At 39.6% G+C, this 16496-nt stretch overlaps 1 protein-coding gene across 1 annotated transcript in view; it reads right to left on the bottom strand.

Annotated features, from left to right (window-relative positions):
- FMN2 (formin 2) overlaps window positions 1–16496 on the bottom strand; it is a 231279-nt gene that overhangs the window by 193176 nt on the left and 21607 nt on the right. Inside the window, exon 2 of the mRNA XM_054021267.1 lies at window positions 8046–8212. Coding sequence (XP_053877242.1) covers window positions 8046–8212 — 167 coding nt within the window. The remainder of the gene's footprint in view (window positions 1–8045; window positions 8213–16496) is intronic.

Consider the following 16496-nt stretch of genomic DNA (forward strand, 5'->3'; position numbering starts at 1 on the left):
ATAAGTGAGAAGAAAAATGACAGTTATCAGAAGTGATGGAAAATGGGGGGCACAGAGGTGGTTTCCAAGGAAGTAGCAGGAGTTCTGCTTTAGACATGTTAAGCTTCAACTAACCGGAAGACATAAGGAAGGGATCTCAGAGGAAGAGGATGAGATTTATATATTTCAGATTATACATATTTATGTTTAAAAAATTGTTCATCCCATGTTCTGGGCATTGCTGACAATCATTAGACAACAGTGTAAACAGACTCCTTCAGTTGCTCTGATTATATACCACAACCTGGCAACTACAAACACAATAACAAAACTCAAAAACAGAAGTGAACTGAGGTCAAAGGGGAGAAATAGATCTGATTCAACTGTGTAAAGATAGAATTGAAACCATGTGAATGCATGTGATCACCCACAGAGAGAACAAAGCAGCCCTATAGGAGAGAGAACAATGACTGCTCAGGAAAAGACATGCTGAAAGCGCAGAAAGGCAGGGAAAAAATTAGGATAGGAGAGTCACAAAAGCCAACAAGATTGTAAAATGTATGTGATCGCCAGCACTTCAAAAATAAGAGTTCAGGGAGGAGTACAGAACTGTTTTTTTAGCAAGACAGAGTCACCTGATTTCAGTATAGTGGAAAGGCAGAAGCCAAGCTAGAGGAGATCCAGGATGGATTGGATGAGAGGAACTTGAGGCAATAGTTTTAAGTGGCACATTTGATTAATTTAGAAGTGAATGGAAGAAAGTGTATGGGGATTAGCTTGGTTTCCTTGCTTTGGAAGTAAAGGTTGAGGAATTGCTACAGTTCTATAGTGTTTTACTCTTTCTTAAGCAGTGAAGAAGGGATTTTCAAAAATACTTAATCTATTTCTGTTCCCCTTGAAATCAGTGGGTTAGGGCAATGATGAGGGCTTTTAAAAATCCATTCTAAGAAGGGAGGGAAGTTTAGAAGCCCTGTTTTAATCACATTGATCTTGAGCTGACAGCTAGACATCAACAAGGAGATGTCTGAGAGATAGTTTGAATAGAATGAGACAGGACTGGAGTAGAGGTAATCCGTGAATCATCCACATTGAGGTGGTAGTTGAATTTGTGTTTGTGGATGAGATGTAGAGGAAGAAGAGAAGAGGGACCAAGCACAGAGCCCTGAGGAACTCCCCTGTCCCCCCTGGATTGTCTGAAGGATATGCTGAAGGGGCAGTTAGGGAAGTAGGAAGAGAACTAGGAAAGGACAGGTTATCAGAAAGCAAGGGAAGACAAGATTTCAAGAAGAGCATGGTCAACAATGTCAACGGTGGCTGACAGGAGGCCAAGGACGATGAGATTGAGGATGAGGATGAAGTACTGGTTCTGAGATTTGGCTAAGAAGTGTTCATTAGAGACTTTAGCAAAAGCCGTTTCAGTTGATTGCAAGGGGTGGAACTGGATTGGAAGGGTCTAGGGTGGAATTGGAGGAGAGAAACTCCAGGAAGCAATTGTCAATTGTGCATTCAATGAGTTTAGCGATTAAAGTGAGAAGATGTGGTAGGTGGTTTTGTTCAGGAAGAGGGCATTGTTTGTTTTTGTTTGTTTGTTTTAGGTTTTAAGACTAAAACATGGTTGTATTGTGAGGGGAAACAAACCAAAGGAGAGTGAGAGGTTAAGCAGAAGAGTAATTTAGAGGATGAGTGGGTGAAGGAGAACTCAGGAGATGTGATGGGGGTCACTGAGGCAAGTGAGGGCTTAGAGGACGATGGCAGACAAGAAACTTCTACATCGGTGACAGGGGAGAAGGAGACAATTATAGGAAGAGAAGGACAAAGGGGAGGTGAGCTGAGGAGAGAGGGAAGGTCAGATTATATTTTGTCATTTTTCTCCTGAAAGAAATTGAGATCCTGTGCAGAGAGAAGGGGAGCCAGTAGGAGGGGAGGGTTTGAACACCAAATCAAGGTTGCAAAAAGGCAGCTGGGATTGTAGACAAGAGATTCAATTAAGCTGGAGTACAGTTGTTTAGCTAGGAAGATGGAAGAACTGAAAGAAGAGTGAATGGATTTGTAACTGAGGAAGTTAGCCTGGTAGTGGATGTTAGGTGTTAGCCAGGGCGGATCTTGTGATGGGAGAAAGGTGCAAGGGAGTCAAGGGCGGAGGAACCTAGAAGTGAAGAAAATGAGCAACCATAGCAAAGGAAGAAAGGGATGAGTAGGTGAGAAGTCATCAGCACTGGTGGACTGAAGTCACAGCAATGCCAAGCGATAGGGCATGGAGCCGGGGTTTGATGGGTGACTTTGAAAGAGACGAGGTGATGATTGGAGAGGGGAACTTGTCAACCGACAGATCAGAGAGAGCAGTACTTGATCAAGACCAAGTCAAATGAATGGCTCTTTTGGTGAATGGGAGAGTTGAATGGGGGCTTCGGTCATGAGTAGGCTTGGGCTGTCAGAGCAGGAGTCAGAGTCAATAACCTGAGCCAAAGGTCAGGACTAGAATCAGAGGTTGAGTCCAGGGTCAGGTCTGGAATCGGAGTCAGAGATCAGAAGTGAGACAGGGAAGCAGAGCTTATGAGTCAAGTGAGACGGCAGGGTCTGATATAGCAGCCAGCCAGGAATTCACCCAGTTGCACAGACAACTTCCTGTGCCGCCTCCTTGCTTAAATAGCACAGCTAGACCAATCAATGGGGCTGGGCACTCCTCCACTCAGGACTCCCACGGGCAGCCCTTCTGGTGGGGCTAGGTTTCCATTAGCCACTCAGTCCCCTAGTTACTAACAAGCTGTCAGCTGGCAGCAAGGATGTGAAGATTGCTTGGGGACCCGCAGAACAAGCGTCAAGACCTGTGGATCGTCACATCTGCAGCTCAAATGAGAATGTGAGTGTGAGGTATATTTTTTGTTGTTTTTTTTTTTACTACACAAGTACTGCAAGTCATAATTTTTATGAGTGATATTTTACGGAACATATATATGAAATTAAAGCATCTAGAAATGTCTGGATTCTGAAGAACTCTTCCTTCCTGAGAGAGAACAACTTATATTATGTCTTCTAGACAGTTTCCTGTTTATTAGATTTTCCTGCATAACCAAATAGTAGTTAGCCTCTTCTTCCACAGAAGCTTTAACAAAAAAGTGATCACTGAGGCTGCAACAGGAGAACGTTTTGCCATTATCATACAGGAAGAATGATCTATTCTGCTCAGGTTCTTCTACTGAGCATTTATTGTCTCATGACTAGTTTCAAAATAATACTGTTAATCTTGGTAGGCCAATAAAATCTTATGTGGATGAGGCTGAAGCAAATGCTCATAAAACTCCATAGCTGGCCACAGATCCCACTTCTTAAGCTATTCTGTACTCTAACCAACATGATCGGTGAAGGACTTCCAGAATAATCATCTTGCTTATATAAGCAATGGTGTTTTTCTTATTTCTTGGCCCAATTTGAACAAAATAAAACAAGTAATGATCAGTTATAATATTTTCATGTGGGGAACTTAACTGCTGCATTTTTCTTAAATGCATGCAGAAAAGAATGTCATCAGGAAATCTGAAGAAGTTCACTGCACAAATTTTAAAGCAAGAGAGACTGAAGCTGTGAGCTGTCAAAAATGTATATGGTACAATTTCTTGCTGCTCCCTGTCACTCAAGGTGAATTGCAGCAACCACCAGTGCACCAAAGCTATAGATCATACGTCACACAGAGATAAAAAATACCAGAACATTTAAAACAAAACAAAAATGTTAAAGGAACAGTCAATTCAACAATTAATCAATTAAAAGCTAAATGAATTAGAAAAGTAAAGTAGTTTCAGTGACTACATTTGCCCTGGTCCTCTCTACCAGACTCTCTAGTTTTACAGTTCCATTTTTTTTAAATGTTTCTCTTTCACCTATTGCTATATCCAAACCCCACAAACAAAAGGGGAAAACTGATTATCTGACTATATGTCAGAAATAGTAAAACTGATCATATATAAAATGCTGCCAAAATGCTGAAACTAAACATGTGACAGATATTGCAACCACGTGCAATATCTTTGGGGACCACATTGCATTAAGTTTATGCATCACTATAGGCCATGGATTATTGCAACTCCAGGGGAGTTCCTCCAGGAACAAAAACTGTTGGGGGGTGACTAAGGCGAATTACTGAGGTTGTAAACACTTCCAGAGTGGTACCCCCCCCCCCCCGAGGAAGTCTGCATATACTGGTTCAGACTTGGTTTTCCAGAAACCGCCCAGACAAAGAAAGGGCTTTTGCCATAAAAAGACTGAGTTTAAACTGGCACAAAGTCTTCCTGTAAATGCAATAAACTGACAGGACCTTGGTTCCTAGGGGGACCCCAAACCTTGCTGAAGGTTTGGAAAGACTAACACAGACCAGAGCCCTATGCTGAATTTGGGGGTGACCTCTGAGAAGCATTTAGTAAGCATTTAGGAACTTTTGTTTTCTATACGTTTTCTCTTTAACCTTATGACTAAACGTATTTTGTTTTGTGAAGACTGGTTGGTAACTGGTGTACACTGTTGTATTCTCGGAGAAAGATTTAACCCCAGGCACTGGGCTCTGGTCAGACCTGCTGGGGAAATCACAGAGAGGTGCAGAGGAACTGTAAGCCTAAACCCCTGGTCCAGAATGAATTGAAACTGGTTTCTGCCACGGAGGTGATGGCCAGGAGGCAGAAACCTTAAGTAGATGCCCTCGAGGAAGACCACAGGGAGAGTCAAGGGTACAGTTAACTCTGAAACAGAGACACTAAATATATATATATATATATATATATATGAAAAACTACGGGTCATTTCCCCCCCCCCCCCAAGCTCTTTAGTAATCTTAGGCAATACTTGTAGCTGTGCATTTTCAATGTTATAACCTCCACATTGTTTTACAATTGCCTGAAATAGTTTTAAGTGCCCACATCTTTAATTCAGTCCCCAAATCAGGTAACAAAACTTCTTCATATAGACTGTCAACTATTCTCAGATGAAACCTGGAGTTATGCTCCACATGAACTGAATTGCCTGGGATAGATCACTAGGACTTTAAAAAAATATTGTTTTGACAGACTTATTCCAACTACAGATATTTGAGTTTTTGTATTTTACCAGTTGTTAAATTAAAATATTAGCTACTCTTTATGGAAGCATTATACTCAAAGTCAGGAAGCCTGGAGTTTCATCTCAGCTATGCCACTAATACACTAGATCTCCTTGTGTATGTGACATGGCTTCTCTATGCCTTGGTTTCCTCAAGTATAAAATGGAGATACTATCCCACAAAGCTATTGTGAGGTACAGCATTTTAAACATGTAAAGTACAGAGATATATATTAACTATCTTGATCAAAGTAAACAAAGGCCATGTCACCAAGATCATGTGAAGAATAAGACCGCATTACACACACAAAAAATACTAAAAACAAAACACAAAAAAACCCCTATGTAATAATTAAAATGATCTACTAGTGCCTGAGTTTGTTATTCAGGAGAAGGAAAGGACAACTGCATCTCAGTCTACACTAGACTTTCCCTCCCCACACCTCAACATCTCATGCCATTGGTAATAATGGTGCAGCTCTACCAGTGACAGCACTAGAGACAACTAACTGCAAACAGACCATGGACATAAATGACACAGTTAAAATACCAGCAGCTACCCTACACTAGCATTATATTACATAATATAATAGCTATGGAAGAAAGGCTGCATTGCCAGTGCCAACGGTGCTCTTGTCTCCTCCACCTGCATCCAGACAAAGAACCTTACCCTGGATGCCTCTACCCAGATCCTGGTGTGGATTTGCAAAGACTGTGGCCTCCATTTCCGACTCACAAAAAGCCAGGCTGCAGGGACCATCCAGTGTGAAAGGTGCCTCCTGGTGGGAGAGTTACAGGAGGAGGAGGCCAGGCTGAGGAGCACCTGTACATGTGAGTAATTCATTGAGAGTATTCATATTGAGACAAAGGACATCCAAGGCTGAGGAAGCTATCCAGCTAGAGAGGACTGCTGTCATGCCACCAGGGGGAGGATGGTATGGTTCTGTCACAAGGAGGACACTGGCTGATGGTTACTACTGGCAGCAGGCAGTGTTCCACCCCTAAACCTAACTCACCTACCATTATGCTTTGTTCAAATGCTTTATCCGAAACTTAAAAAAGAGTCCTACAAAAAGTGGAAACTAGGTCAAATTATAAAGGATGAATATAAACAAATAACACAAATATGTAGGAACAAAATTAGAAAGGCCAAGACACAAAATGAAATTAAACTAGAGACAAAGGGTAACAGAAAACATTCTACTAATATATTAGAAGTAAGAGGAAGACCAAGGACAGGGGAGGCCCATCACTCAATGAGGGGGGGAAATAACAGAAAATGTTGAAATGGCAGAAGTGCTAAATGACTTTTTTGTTTCAGATTTCACCAAAAAAAGTTTAATAGAAACTGGACATCTAACTTAATGAATACCAGTGAAAACGAGGTAGAATCAGAGGCTAAAATAGGGAAAGAACAAGTTGAAAACATCTCACTTGTCTACGTAATTTTTAAGTCACCGGGGCCTGATGAAATATATTCTAGTATACTCAAGGAGCTGACTGAGGAGATATCTGAACTATTAGCGATCATCTTCAAAAAGTCATGGAAAACAGGGTGAGATTCCAGAGAACTGGAAAAGGGCAAATATAGTGCCAATCTATAAAAAGGGGAATAGTATCCAGAAATATAATGGAGTAAATAATTAAGCAATCAATTTGCAGACACCCGAAAGATAAGAAGTTGGTAAGTAACTATCAGCATGGATTTGTCAAGAACAAATTGTGTCAAACCAACCTAACAGCTTTCTTTGAAATGGTAACAAGCCTTGTAGAGAGGGGGAAGCAGCAGATATGGTATATCTTGACTTTAGTAAGGGTTTTGATACTGTCTTCCATGACCTTCTTATAAACAAATTAGGGAAATACAACCTAGATGGAACTCCTATAAGGAGGATGTAGAACTGGTTGGAAAACCTTTCCCAGAGAATAGTTATCAGTGGTTCACTATCAAACTGGAAGGGAATGTTAAGTGGGCTTCCGCAGGGATCAGTTCTGGATCCAGTTCTGTTCAATATCTTCATCAATGATTTAAATAATGGCATAAAGGGTACACTTATAAATTTGTGGACGATGAAACCGTTCCCAGCTTGGTATGTACTTTGGAGGATAGTATTAAAATTCAAAATGATCTCGACAAAGTTGAGAAATGGTCTGAAGTAAACAGAATGAAATGTAATAAGGACAAATGCAAAGTACTCCACTTAGGAAGGAACATTCAGTTGCACAGAGACATCCCACTGGAGTTCTGTGGAGTTTCATGGCAGCATGCAGGCCTAGATTGTCAAACTGTGCATTTAGTACATTTGCACAGGGCTCCCACCTTGGGGTGTTGGGGGAAGGGAGGCAGAAACACACAAAAGAACATAGGGCCAATAAGAGCCCTGTCTGCACACTGTGGGCTCATTCTCCAACACACACACTCCAGGGCCTCAGAGTCTGAGGGTAGGACCCAACCCCTCTCCCCAGAAGCAGGGAAGATGTCCCCCCAATTGCCATTGTACATAGGGCCCCAAACATTTCTTAATCTGGCATTGCCAGAATGGTATACTGTTGGTTTTCCAGTGAAGCTACCATTGGACTTGCAGGAGACCAGGTATGATCTCATGATTGAAACGCAGAAAGCCATGTATACCTTCCTACAAAAAAGAGAAGAGGGTTGGTGTAGCTATTATTTTCACCAGTTTACAGTACAGCAACGTAGCAGACACTACCATTATGCCCTCAAATATTGAGGAAGACCATTTTATGGGAAAGGGGAAATAATTGTTTCCATTATATTTTGTATATCCAGTCATGAACATGTATGAACCCAAACACTAAATTTAGTTGCCCACATTTAAGATGATAATTTTAGTCACTTGATCACGGGGAGAAAAAGTTCTCTCTAAGAGGAGAATTTTCCTAGATTGTTAGGTATCATAAACCATTGATTATTTAAAATTTTCATGATAAGTAACTACAGTATATATTCTGCAACTTACATCAAAAGTGGGCGTGCTCTGCTGCGCACTCTGATTACATGGTTCTCTGAAGCAATCGCTGAAAGGAAGTAGGAGCCCCATCGCAATGATCCTAGAACATAGCTTTTCTGCTTCTTCCTGTGGGGCATTCTCCTGCTGGCTGAACAGTTTTTCCAGAAGAGTTCGCCCTGCAAAGATTATATAATAGACCAATGATAATTTGTAAGCATCTTTGTAGAATAAAAAACTTAGGACATTTTATCTAACTCCTCAAATAAAGAGCTTGACAAGTACAGACACTAAAAACATCAAGTTTCTCAGTATATCCTACAAGTCAGTAGATCAACCTTCAAGTAAAAATAAATCTCTATGCGCTAGTTTAAGAATTATACAAATTAAAGTTTCAGTACTACTTATTGTTCACAGGGCTTCAAAGAGAAAATATACATCAAGTTGGCTTAAGTGGCCTAGCCATTGTACTAAACAAACAAGAGTCCTGAATTTCCATTCTAGAATCAGTCTCCTGCTATCAGAAAAATAATTAAATTCTACTTTACACTTATACAGTTATTTTTTTAATCACAGGCCCTCAAAAGTCAAGTATACATTTCACCATTTTCCATATGGGGAACATGAGGTACAACAGGATTAAATAACTTGTTCAAGGTCACATAGCGAGCTGGCACAGAGTCAAGAATAGAACCAAAGTCTTCCAACTCTTAGCTTTAGAACTACACAGAAGGGGATACTAGTATTCTAGAGTTGGTGCTCTACTTCTCAGGAGAGAGAGTCTCATGTCATTTGAAAAAAAAAAAAAATCATAATTACTGGCCATTTGAGAGTGACATTTAAGGAGCTCCAAAGGTTGCTCCAGGCCAGAAGAGAATCATTTTAACACAGGCCTTTGTACATAGAGGCACAGGTTCAATGGAGGTAGTCTCGTATAGGACTAAAACCTGGATTTTCTGCCCCAAATATTCTCTCCACCAATAAAATATGGAAGGCCCTGATCTTGTGCAGGTTGTTCTTGCAAAGTATGTAACAGATGACAATACTGTCAGGTCCGAAGAAGCTAGTGCTGTACAAGTCTAGCCAAACGGAGAATTAAAAAAAAACAAAACAAAAGAACAGATTAGTTACACACTCACATGTAATGCAGAAATATATACTAAAAAGACTACTAAAAGTTGCATGGTTAACCATTTAAAAACAGACAAATCAGGAAACGCCAAAGTTAAGGTTGTTCCTGTTTACAAGAAATAGATGGAACAAGTGCAGGAGAAGAGAGAAGAGGAAACACGGGAGCAATGAATTAGTAGAAAGTTTCAGCACGGACTAGCTGCATATACAATTTGTGGCCAAAACAGTAACAATCATAATCCAACAAAGCCATCAAAGCATTTTTCAGAGTTTTACTGAAACAAATTAGTTGGAATTACGGGGCATTTTGCTTTTCATTAAATGTGGTTTTCACATTAGAATGCAAGAAATTTCGAACATTTCTATGTAAAGAATGATTTTAAACAAAATGAAATTTTCACAGGCCGTATTGCAAAATGTATCCAGTTTTCTGAAGCATGCATTTTGTTCAGACATATTGAAATACTGAATACTTTCCAATTTCACTGGGGAGATTTTACAGATAGCGTACAATCCTAGAATCAGGTATTACCCTAACATCAGGTGGTTTAATGTCATGAAAGAAGAAATCTAGGATTTGATGTTCACTTTTCAAATCTAAAAGATTTGATAGTTTTGAAGGCCATTTCTCTTCATTGTGTCAATTAATATTCTCTTTGATTCCTTATCTTTCACTACAATACTATATGGTCTAATGGATTCAGACACTTGGCTGGCAAGAAACCTCAGTTCTGGTATGTTCTATACAACTGACTTGCTTTCTGACCTCAGACAAGTTGTCCAACTTCTCTGTCCACTATTTTCACCATCTGTATAATGGTGATAATGCATCTTGCTTAGTACCCCTTTAACACCCACCATTTTAGTGTTTATGTAAAAATGTAGCTTGTTCTGACAACACCACCTCTGTTTATATTTAATAAATATAGGTAACTGTCCTTCTCAATAGGAAATATATTCTTTGCATTTAGTACACCTAGAATATTGGTTTGAAATTAATCTTTCCCTTTTGTACAATGTGATTGGTATACAACTGAAGTTGCCTTGAAACAAAGCAAATCCTTGGGCCTACAGCTTCAAAGCACAACTAAGGAGTTATGACAGCCAAATTTTTGTTAGGTCTTTGCCTCTCTCTTCAGAGCAGCAACCACTGCCTCCAATCAAGCTGTAAAATAAAAAATAGTATTCCTTTAAAGCAGATCAACGTTCTTATTAGAAGAAAAGTCAGCCACCACCAAATCCTGCCAGGACAATTAAATGGCATGATAAGCAGCAAATGATCAGTTTTCACATTAATGCACAGTAAGTCTGAGAAAAGAGATTTCTAAGATGATTTTAATTGGGTTTGTGAAATAATCGCCAACAGCAATGCATGCTTCCCTATAGTGGGACAAATTGCTAAAAGCAACCGGTGATTTGTGAGTGCCCAAATTAAGACACCTTAGAGGGGCCTGATTCTGAAAGTCAGGCCCCTTTAAAGTGTCAACTTGGAAACCCAAAAATCGCCAGTTATTCTGGAAGATTTGGGCAACCGTGCCTTAAACCAATCAGAGGAACTCCCCCTAGTGCTAAGGAAGTAAGTGTGACACCCCTGCTTGATGATTCTCTGGTCTTTGAAACGGCACCATTGTTGGCAGTCTTAGCAAAGGACTTTAACCTTAAATATCTGTTCAGTGAAACAGCATACTTAGCCAAAGATTTCATTCCCATTTACTCAATTTAAACAAATATAGTATTCATTGGTAAATTACTCACCACTTTAAAAACAAATCTCATTTAAACATTAAACCATCTTATAGGCTTCAGACAATATACATATTTTTTAAACAGTTTGATTAATTAAATGGGTTTCTGGATTCAAAAATAACATCATGCATTTCTCATCCTGCTCTCTATCTGTATTGGATGTGTTCTCTCCAATTTATGATGATTATTTGAACACATTAGGTAACAAAGACATGTTTTTCAATACCAGTTATCAAAAGAGCAGAAGATTTTTAGATTAACATCTGTTATCTAAACAAAAATGCTATTAGGGGAAAAAACCCTTCAACTCATCTCTGCAGCAAACTTAAGTAGCACTAAACCATCCCCCCCTTAAACATTGCACCTATTGATGTCTTGACTCAAGATGCTAATAAGGATTACCACCATGAAGAAGGCATTATCTTTAAACAAATCTGTGTTCTAATACTGCATATGTCCCTTGAAATTACTGCACAAACACACACATGAAAATCTGAAGTAAAAATACATTGTCAGTTTAGATTATACATGTTTTACCAAATGCAAGCTTAAATGACCTCAATTGTATATGAATATGGAAACAGCTTCATGCTGAACTGCTGTGAACAACTCTCTCTATTAACACTAAATGGGTTAAATATTTTAACACACTTACTGGGTCATGTTTAAAATGAGCTGTTAAGCTATTTAAATTTTCTGTATATGAAATAGCTAGTTCAGAAGGAACAATCTGAGGGGCTAAGATTATTACCCACTTGAATGGTCAGAAAGGGTTAGCCACATTGATTCCCCTCAAAGCCAGACCCAAAAAAGGCAACACAATAGTCTCGTAAGGAGGAGGGGGAAAAAGAGGAATCTCTTTCACTACCTCAAATCACTATTCTTTTTGCTGAAACTGACTACAGTCAGAGATGTAGAATCTAAGATTTGAAGCCCTTTGTGGTACAGTGGTTTCAGATAGGGATGAAGTGACTGTGAATATGGGGGTGGGGAGACAGCAATTAAAAGCTCCACCCTATGGGTAGAACAGAAGGTTTAAAAAAAGAAAAAAGAAAAAAGAGACCGACCTGTTTACCCTTATTCAGGGCAGCTTCAGCCTCATTTCCAGCTACTTTCAAGTACAAACAGATGCTGTCGCTAGAACTGAAGCTTCCCATTTCCACAGACAGACATCAGTAGTGGATTGGGGATGCTGACCCTATTAAGAACCCAATGGTGTCCTTTATTCTTTTTCAGCTCTTTGAAGTGATTCAAACTGACACTAAAAAGCAGAACACACAGACCGCAAAACCATACATTTAAGAAGAAATTAGAAACAGACTTTGTAACATTATAAAAATGCACTAATTTCTTAAATACTAAGGGTGAAATCTGGATGGCCTCATATTTCTTCCTACCCCCGCCCCCAACCCCCAAGAAAAAAAATGCTTATTTGTTACTTTTAAAACTTCAGTTCTTCCCTTTACTTTTGTTGCTGGAGAACTTTGGAAGACCTGAGTCATAAAAATGTAGGACTGGAAGGGACTTCAATAGGTCTTCTAGGCCAGTCCCCTGCACTGAGACAGGACTAAGTTCACATTTTTTTTTTTGGTGTGGGGGGGGTGGACAATAGTATTACATTGTTGACTCATATTTACTTTGTGATCCACTATAAACTCCTGATCCTTTTCTGCAGTACCCCTTTCTAGGCAGTCATTTCCCATTTTGTATTTGTGCAATTGATTATTCCTTCCTAAGTGTAGTCCTTATTGAATTTCAGACCATTTCTCCAGCTTGTCAAGATAGTTTTGAATTCTAACTCGGTCCTCCAATGCACTTGCAACCCCTCCCAGCTTGGTACTATCTGCAAACTTTATAAAAGTGTACTATGTATGCCATTATCCAAATTATTTATGGAGATACTGAATAGAACCAGTTGCAGGACAGATCCCTGCAGGATTCCATTCAATATGTCCTTTCAGCTTGACTGTGAACTATTGATAACTATTCGGAGTACAGTTTTCCAACCAATTGTGCACCCACCTTGTATAAATTCATCTGGGCTAATTTCCCTAGTTTATGAGGTCATCTGAGACCGTATCAAAAGCCTTACTAAAGTCAAGCTATATCATGTCTGTTGCTTCCCCCATCCACCAGGATTTCTACCCCGTGAGAGAAGGATATTAGGTTAGATTGACATCATTTGTTCTTGACAAATCCATGTTGACTGTTACTTATCAACATATCTTCTAGGTGCCTACAAATTGATCTCAATTATTTGCTGTATTATCTTTCTGGGTTAAATTAAACTAATCTACAATTCCCTGGGTTGTCCTTATTCCACATTTTATAGATAGGTTCTGCATTTGCCCTTTTTGAGTCCTCTGGGATCTCAAAGATAATCAGTAATGGCTCAGAGATCTCTTCAGTTATTTCCTTAAATATTCTAGGGTGTATTTCACCAGGCCCTGACAACTTGAAGACATGTAACTTGTCTAATTAATTCTTAACTTGTTCTTTCCTTATTTTACCCTCAAATCCTACCTCATTTACACTGATGTTTACTATGCTAGTTGTCTGATCATTGCTAACCTTTCTGGTGAAAACTGAAACTAAAAAGGCATTTAACACTCCAGCTATTACTCACTGAGGACAGAAAGATAGTAAGAGAAAATGCAGTAAAGGGCCTACCCTGTCCTTCATCTTCCTCTTCCTTCTAATGTAGTTGTAAGATGTTTTCTTGTTACCTGTCATGTCCCTAGGTAATTAACTCTCATTTTGTGCTGGGGGCTTTCTAAATTTATCTCTGCATGCTTCTGGTTTTTTGTTGTTGTTGTTGCTTTTTTAAATATATTCATCCTTTGTAATTTAACCAAGTTTCCACTTTTCGTATGACTTTTGGAGTTTCAGGTTGTTGAAGATCTTCTGGTTCTCATATCACATCACTTGAGGCTATAATCGAATATACTCCCTTTCTCCCAAATATTAAATTGAGATGGGAAGGGATACTAACTCAATGACAGTTCAGGTTACAGCTACAAGTTACATCGCCATTCAGATCTTGCCAACAACCTCCAGCAAAGAAGTAACTCAATCAAGAAAGGTATATTTTAGGAAATCTGAGACAGGTCTTATAAATCCCCAAAGCAGCAATAATGGATAAAAAAATTGATTTGGTACTCCACTTTATAAAAGACAACATATTATAATATTATTAATAATTTATTTTTGGCTCAAGAAACATGAATCTGATTCTGCTGCCTTCTCTAAGTGTGCAAGCTGTTGCTGCTGTAATTCAGCTCAGGTCTTTGCTTGAGCCTGCTAAACATCATGCTGCTCTCCACTCAGTCATCTGTTGCTCCCAACATTATCTTCTTCCACTCTCCCATGCTCCTATTTGTCTTTCTTTTGTACTACCGTTAGTGAGGTTCGAGCAACAACAGTGTTCCAAAAGTGTTGTCAGAAACAGCACTGCCAGAAGCATGCTTGGCAAGAGTTTTACAGGAAGGGGGGGGGGGGTCTACTTTTATTAATAGATTAAAACCCAGCAACATGCTCACCAGTCACCACCACTCATGACACACAGACAGTCCCTGACACAAGCATCATATATTCTGGCTCAATTTCCCTGTCTAGTCTGGTTAGTTGAGTATTGCCAACCCCAAGCATTCAAAATTCATGAGACTTCCAATAAAATGAGGGCTGGCACCACTGTAAAGGTGGGGAAGGGGGTGAGAGAACTAAAGGAAGGAAGAGCAACTATTTTAGCCCAAAGCATGCTGCTAATCCCTTCCAGAAATTTTGCTTCGTTGTTTCCAGCTATGGTTGTAAAATAGTTTCTAACAATGGTAAATGTGGATGTAAATGATATTATTGGACGTATTTGTAACCAAGTTTCTCCTAAACATTTGGAATTGGATTTGAAAGAGGGACTGAACAGTCAAGAGGTACAAGTTGTGCTCACCAGCAACCACACACCACAGAACAAAAACACTAACCCAGGAACCTATCCTTGCAACAAAGCCTGATGCCAACTCTGTCCACATATCTATTCAAGTGACATCATCATAGGACCTAATCACCACACCACACCACCTACCGATGTGATATATGCCATCATGTGCCAGCAATGCCCCTCTGCCATGTACATTGGCCAAACCGGACAGTCTCTACGCAAAAGAATAAATGGACACAAATCTGACATCAGGAATCATAACATTCAAAAATAAGTAGGAGAACACTTCAACCTCTCTGGCCATTCAGTAACAGATTCAAAGGTGGCAATTTTGCAACAGAAAAGCTTCAAAAACAGACTCCAATGAGAAAATGCTGAACTTGAATTGATATGCAAACTAGATACTATCAATTTAGGCTTAAATAGAGACTGGGAATGGCTGAGCCATTACACACATTGAATCTATTTCCTGCTCCTGCTGACAACAGTTCATCTTACTTAATTAGCCTCTTAGAGTTGGTTGGGCAACTCCCACCTTTTCATGTTCTCTGCATATATATATACACACATATATACACACACACACACACATATATATATATATATAGATATATCCTCACTATATGTTCCATTCTATGCATCTGATGAAGTGGGCACGAAAGCTTATGCTCAAATAAATTTGTTAGTCTCGAAGGTGCCACAAGTACTCCTGTTCTTTTTAAGTTGTGCTCAGTGTTTCTGAGCGGGGTGGGGGGAGCAGGGAGGGGAAATCAGGCCTTTAGAATATCTAACTTAAGCAGCCCAAGATAGCCTTGAGTCTCTGACCCAACTTCAGTGCTAACATACTACATTTCCACTGCAACTATAGCAGCATTCAGTACTTTGGACAGACTTTTTATAGCAACAGAGTGAGGAGTTATTTCAGTATAATGCAATTCCTGAAGCCTGTAGCGGTTCGCTGGATCACACCGAGTGATACAACGTCTTGTGTTTACAGCTTACTTCTTTAAAAACTACAATTGCTCCATCTTTGTTCCCAGTCTATTTTTACTTATGTTAGTAAGGCTAGAAATGTTCACACAGCAATCAAAGTCATTCTGTAAGTTTTGAAACCAAGAGCACACCATGTTTAGCTTTGACTGAGGAAACAAACATTTTCTTATAGAAACCCTTATGGAATAGGAAATAATCTTACTATAGTATAGGGAAGATATATTTGTATGCATCCAAAAAAAACCCCACACATGTTAAAAAGATGATTAAGGTTGCAAAGTCAAGCACTCAAAAATCAGGACATGCCAGCATTGAGGTTATCTGTGCAGGAATACAGTCTTTAATTACATGATCAAATACTATTTTTTTCCCCTTCAGGACCCACCTAATTTGTTAGACAGCAAAGGACTTGTGAGACTCCGGTATCATAGCGTTCCCTAGTGGTTACAGACCTTTGTCTGTCCCCATCCCTCAAGCCACTCCCTTTCCTTTTCTCCTATTCCCACTTCCCCAGCTCCCGCCCTATCCCCTACCCTGTTGCAATCCTGCAGCTTTTGCCCATCTGCCTCCCACCCAACGTTCGTCCCTGTCCTATATTCCCCCATCCTCAGTTCCTGTCCCTCTACCTCTTCTCCCCTTTGTTCCTATCTCATCCTCCC

The sequence above is a fragment of the Malaclemys terrapin genome, chromosome 3 (genome assembly GCF_027887155.1).
Source record: "Malaclemys terrapin pileata isolate rMalTer1 chromosome 3, rMalTer1.hap1, whole genome shotgun sequence".
In the NCBI taxonomy this organism is placed as follows: domain Eukaryota; kingdom Metazoa; phylum Chordata; order Testudines; family Emydidae; genus Malaclemys; species Malaclemys terrapin.